Raw genomic sequence first — 6,306 nt, 5'->3', positions numbered from 1 at the left:
ACGGAAATTTCCGACGGATTTTATCCCACGGAAATACAGACGGAATTTCAGAGGGATTTTTTGTCGGAAAACAAAAAAAATGGATTAGTATAAATTACAGACGGAAAAGAGAATCCGTCGATAATTCCGTCGGAAAAATTAATTTTTTTTCCATGAAAAATAATTACAGACGGAAAATCTGTCTGTAATTTAAAATTTTCCGTCGGAAATGTTAAAATAAGGGGTTTGCTTTAAGCGTGGCTCCTCATTTCACACGATACCTATCCGCGCCTCCACACCCCTCTCTTCCAAACGCTCCATCGGCGGCGCCTCTCTGCCTTGCACCGCCGTCGCACTGAACTTCTGTCACACTGAAGCTCCGTCACATCCCCTCCCGACGCTTCTTCGTGTGTTGCTCGTGTCGCTTCGTATCGAACCCTAATATGCAGAAATCGCAGAAATCGCTCCGTTTCGATCTTGTCTCAACTGTGCAGGTAACCCTGATCTCTTCCACACCTTTATCACTCTTAGTATTCGCTGCTACACTGACACCAGCCTCTCCTCCTATTCGCCATTTTCCATCGAGCTTTTCTGCATCTCGTCCGATTCACCACCTCTCCTCGAAATTTGCAGCGCGCTGCTGTCGTTTTCCTTCTTGCACTTCTGGATCTGCTACCACTCATAGAATTTCCTGTTCCAGAATATCGAGAATCTATCCTCAGATTCGGTTAATTTCTGAACTTATCACTTTCAGTTTTCTGGATTTTTATTTTCATGTTTGAAATACTGATTGTGTAGATTTTGTTGTTCAATTAGTTCATTCTTTTTTCAGTTGCTGAGATGATTATATGGCTTTAAGTCTAAAACATGAGCAATAGAATAATGTTTGTGAGTAAAGTATAAAATATTGTGTTTTCTAATTTACATGTTGCTGAGATGATTATATTGGCTATTTTATGTGTTTTCTAATTTACATGTTTAACCTCATTGACTTTAAAAATATTGTGCACTTGTGCTTGCTTGTTTATGTACTTTATCTAGTAAAAACTGCTTATAATTTTTTCATCATTTTGCTCAAAACTTGCTTACAAGAAGCCCATGACAAGTCAAGATCTGTTACCAAGGCTCCTGCCATGAAGGGTTAGTATAATTCTGGTCTATTTTCTTAGTTTCTTCCTATATCAATAACCTACATATTTTGTCTAAAAGAATATTTTATTCAATCTCAGGTATACCTTTCCTATATCTATGTGGGTTGCACATGCGGTTTTTTCTATTTATTATATTTACATAGTCCTTGAAATTTCAGAATTAGTATAGTTATGCCACACAATTTTATATTAAATTAGTTTGTATAGATACAAATTGCACCATTAATGAATTATCAATAAGCAGAGGGAATGTATATTTTGAAAATGGCATTGATGGTTCAATTGAATGGAAATTTTGCAAGTTCAGGTCTTTGTTTGGCTATTGCCATTGTTCAGTTGTACATTTTTGTCTTTCTGAGCTGTTGAGTAATAATCCTGTTTATGCAGACAAATGAGCTCTATCAGCTGGCGTCTGTTGCCTTCTGCTTGCTTGTAGCCTGATAAGGCCTTAGAGCTTGGAATCATAAACAGCCGCCATGAAGCCTTCATCACTTCCAAACTTTGGTGCAACAATGCTCACCATGACCTTGTCCTTCTAGCTCTCAAGACCACACTCAAGTATGTAAAGTAATTGAAAAAGAAAAAAAATATATCATATATTGTATATAATCTCACCGATGTATAGTTGCTCTTCAAATTGATTAGGAAACTTGGGTTGGACTATTTAGACCTCTACTTGATTCATATGCCAGTGAGGTTGAAACCTGAAGTTGATGGAGTTCTTGAAATAGGAAAGGATGATTTGCTTCCCTTTTGACATAGAAGGACATGGTGTCTATAAAATTTGTGTCTAATTTGTTTAAAAGATGAGGGATAAAGGAGTAGAGCCCACCATTTATATTTGATTATTTGTGTCAAATAGTTAAAAATTTAGACACATTAGAACACACCATTTTAAATTGAATAATTTTTTTCCATTTTGACAATAATGATGTGGCTATATTCAATTTTGACTTTAGGTGGAAATGAGCTCATCATGGCAACAAGGGAAACTCAGAGAATTTTACAAGCAGAAAGGAATCCATTTGGCTGCATGGTCACCATTAGGATCTTACACAAAATCATGGGGTACTAATTCAGTTATGGAGAGTCCAATCATTAATGAAATAGCCACTTCTAGACACAAGAGTGTGCCTCAGGTGCTCTTTCTTAACTCAACTCCAATATTTGTCTTTAACTACCCCCTATATTTTCTCTTATAATTTTTGTGATTTTAAGGTTAAAACTTTGACCGGATAAAAATTTGTGTTATTCTATAAGGATATGGCCCATGCTTTTCAGGTTTAACCAAGTTGGAATCTCTGAATCTGAAGTAGTGTAATTGCATAATAGATGTCGATATGAAACCTCTATCAGGTTGGTTTCATATTCTTCCGTATGTGAGGCAAAGTCACTGATATTCTAATTATTACATTCTAATTATTACATTCACTGTGTGTTAATGGCATCCAAATGTCTTGTGTATGAGTGTTTCTGATTAACAATTTAAGATAAAATGAATTTCATAATTTCATGCTCATCTTCTTTTCTTGCCTTATTTTAGGGCTACAAAATCTTGCTCTGTTAAATTTGGAAGGCTGCTTTGTAACAGCTGCATGCTTGGATACTCTTGCAGGTTGAATCACTTCACAGACCTTATTTATTTATTTATTTATTTATTTATTTATTTATTTATTTATTTATTTATTGTGTGTGGGGGAGGAATAATTTGGGTTGGATACCTACTTTGCACATTTAATAGTTCTACAGATTCGAAGTAATTTAGAAACAGTTTTAGCTCTGAATTTTATTGTTTCCACTGACGGTATTCTCAAGTCTTCATTTCATTTATTATTTGTGATTTCCTAATCTACCATGTTGCCTGTAGGCGTACACAGCCCCAATCACGAAGCGCCTATTGCTGTCATTCTTCTTTCTTGGATTAACTGGGTAAGATTCTTGATGTAGTCACTTGTTTACTGTTTTGGCAATATAGGAACAATAATCTTATTATCACGTATACTACGTTTGCTTCTTGAATCTTGGTCAGGATATTTGGCAACCAGCTTTTGTTTCTTATGGGTTTAAGCTATACTAATCCAACATATGCTTCTGCCACGCAGCCAGCAATTCCAGTCTTTACGTTTCTGTTTACTGTAATGATTACTAATTCACTTCAAAGATAAAGGAAGTACATGAAAATTGTGATTTAAATTTTGTGGGTCTCTCTAATTATATTTTTGCATTAGAAAGTTGTAAATAGCATTTTTCCATGATTTCAATGTTTCTGTTTAGTTCAGATTAGGAATTATGAATTTGGTTTATTTAGCAGGTGGAGTGGGACTGTTTCTGCTATTGTTTCAGAGGGGAGCGCAGTTGGCGCGAGTTTTTCTGCGACTGAAGTCTTCAAATTGACAAAATGTATTCATCTTCTCTCTGTCTGATTCTGATCAATGGTTAATCCTGCTATTCAAGAATTCATTTAAGATCAATAAAACTCATCGTCATGATTACATTATGCAGTGTTATATATATATTAGAGACATGCGCAACACAATAGATCACAGTATTATTTATTTATTTGTATATTACTGCACATGAATACTAAAGTAATTAATGCCACTCATTGCTGTTCCCACTAGTTCATGACCCATTTCTAAGTGTTCCAAACATAAGTTAAGAATTAGGGACATAGATATGAGACAGTATTATTATATTGACTAATTAGCTTAAGTAATTTCTTTTAGCATCGAAAGGAAAGCATGAATGGTGACTGATGAGTATTATATATATGCAAATTTTATAAATTTAGGGGTTAAAATGAATATCCCGTAAATTGTAAGGGCATTGAATGAAATTATACCTACTTCAGTTTAACTATTTAAAAAGTATAAAAAAAAGTCATGTTAAAAATGGTACTAAGATCATCAGTATGCAGATGGGGTAGAGACTCCACACTTGTATGTATATCCATATCTCTATCTTCTGAGCTTCATCATCCTTTTTTTCTTTTTATTTTCAAAATTGAATTAATATTATCATAATTTCAGTGTACTTGATTGAGCTGTTTTATTTGCAGGAAGTGGAAGGAAATTGTGGATGAGTGGGTGAGGTTGAATCAACCGGGTAGAACAGCTTCTCTCATGGGTAAAACCAAACCTCAACTCAAATGTTTTGGGACATTTTTCTTAGTTAAGGAATTAGAAATCCAAGTGTTTGATGATAATTGTTGGCGTTGCATTTACATTTGCAGCTGATGGGGACTCTTCACCGCTGAAAACCACCCAAAACGGGCATCATCAGGTCTTTCTTGGACCCTTTTTTTAATTTTTATTTTTTATATCATGGTAAAGTTTAAGGCCCTGTTTGGCGTTATTAATATTTGAGGTACATTTTCCATTGCTGGATAAATGGGTTTATCTTATGTGTTTTTGTTTGTCATGAATCATTTCTCACATGAATAGATTTGTGTATTTTAACATGCCATTCTATGCTAAAGTTTCTTTGAACTTGAAGTGCGAAAAACTACGAACTACGACTCATGATAGCTATCTCAAAAATCAAATTTGAGTAATAAGTAATAATTGATGAGTGGAGTTTCAGTTGTTATTCTTATATGGTGCTTCTCTTCCTTCTTTTTCATGAATATAGACATGGCTTATAGGAAAATCTCTGATTGAGTTCCAGTCTACAAAAGGAGATGTTCTTCCTGCACACAAGGTGAATGATTGACTTTCTTTTATCAATTACTTTGCATTTCATAAATCTCTAACCGTTATATCGTTCAACTCATATTTGAAGAAGTTATCTTTAGTACTCAGTTTTATATGAACCTATTCAATTGTTCACATTTCTCGGTCTTTAAGTAATTTTCTGTATTACATTCTCTTCCGCCTTTTGTTATTCACAGTAGAAATACTTTCTTCAATACAATTTCTCTTTTTAAAAGGTTACCACTGTTAGATCTAAGCTTTGTCATCGGGTCATTCTAGTTTTATTTAAGCAAAGCTTCTCTATGCTTTCTTATTTCGATGGTTACTATAGAGAAACCTGTTGTTGACTGATAGTGACTAGTTGATCCTCTTAAGGATGAGAAAAAAAAGATCCCTTATTTGGGGTTATTTCTGTTGGATGCTTTGATTGTTTAACTTCCCTAAGCATAAATAATTTCCTGTCAATAATATTCTTTTATCATTTGGATATTAAGATATTGGGTATTGGCCTATCTGAATTTTAAAACTAGAAATTCTGTTGAAAGAAACAAAAAAGACTTATGGCTTTCTTTGCTCAACATTACATGTAGACATGTAGTAGCATCACTAACTGAAAGAACATTGTGCTTGATCCAGAATCAGAGCCAGTGCTTAGCAGATCTATGTGGCGCATTGCACTGTGACATTGAAATCAATTTTGGGTTGAAAAAATCAAAATGTAATCCTGCTGCCGCTGCAAGAAATAAACATCTGTGCGAGGTGTGCATCAGTCTGTCTTTAGATCGGATATAGTAAGGTCAGAAAGTGGGAAGCAGCGAATAATTTTGATGGACCAAGAATTTCAAGAAGCAAGTATATTGCCATCATTACTAAGAAGCTCAAGAAAGAATGAAGCTATCCATAAATTAGGATATTGAATCTTGATGAGTCTACTAGTAGTTATTTGCCATCTAATGTATTTAGATTGTATTATTGCATGGAAATAATTGCTTATTATAAAGAAAACATTTTGTACTCACCAGTGTGTTTTTCTATTTATACCATCAATAAAAATTTGTATTTATTAAATTTATATTTATTTTGTATGAAAATAAGTATATTTTGTAATTAGAAAAATAAAAAAATTCTATTTTACCTTACTGACGGATTTACAGACAGATTTTCTGTCTGTAATTAGAGTGTAAGATGATTTTCCAAAGTTCAAATTACAGACGAAAAATTCGTCGGAAAATCCGTCTGTAATTACAGACGGAAAATCTGTCGAAAAATCCGTCTGTAATTACAGACGGAAAATCCGTCGGAAAGTTTGTCGCCTTTGGGAAATGGATAGAAAATTTACAGAGGAAAAATCCGTCGGTAACTGGTAAAAATTCATCTATAATTTTCTGACGAAAAAAAAATCCGTCGGTAAATAATTTCCGACGGGGCTTTTATAAAGGGACAAAATCCGTCGGTAATTTCGTCGGTAACTAAAAATCCGTCTG

General features: G+C 34.0%; 1 protein-coding gene across 11 annotated transcripts; it reads left to right on the top strand.

Annotated features, from left to right (window-relative positions):
• Positions 238-5,883, top strand: LOC107617894. 11 transcript variants are annotated; one of them, XR_002354638.1, is made up of 13 exons: positions 239-473; positions 613-706; positions 1,075-1,119; positions 1,518-1,688; positions 2,090-2,269; positions 2,412-2,486; positions 2,674-2,745; positions 2,998-3,059; positions 3,442-3,530; positions 4,189-4,256; positions 4,363-4,412; positions 4,761-4,829; positions 5,459-5,883. XR_002354638.1 is itself a non-coding variant. In XM_021112431.1 (7 exons), coding segments are annotated over exons 3-7 (345 nt in total). In that variant the 5' UTR covers positions 2,855-2,886; positions 2,998-3,059; positions 3,439-3,528; the 3' UTR covers positions 5,615-5,883. The 11 variants fall into 11 exon arrangements, 2 of the variants coding, with proteins under 2 accessions (XP_020968090.1, XP_020968091.1); XR_002354635.1 differs by having other exon boundaries at positions 535-706; positions 3,439-3,530; XR_002354634.1 differs by having other exon boundaries at positions 240-473; positions 3,439-3,530.

Source organism: Arachis ipaensis, chromosome B09 (assembly GCF_000816755.2).
Source record: "Arachis ipaensis cultivar K30076 chromosome B09, Araip1.1, whole genome shotgun sequence".
NCBI classification, from domain to species: domain Eukaryota; kingdom Viridiplantae; phylum Streptophyta; class Magnoliopsida; order Fabales; family Fabaceae; genus Arachis; species Arachis ipaensis.
Note: the sequence above shows the minus strand (reverse complement) of the source record. Positions and strands in the feature narration are given on the sequence as shown.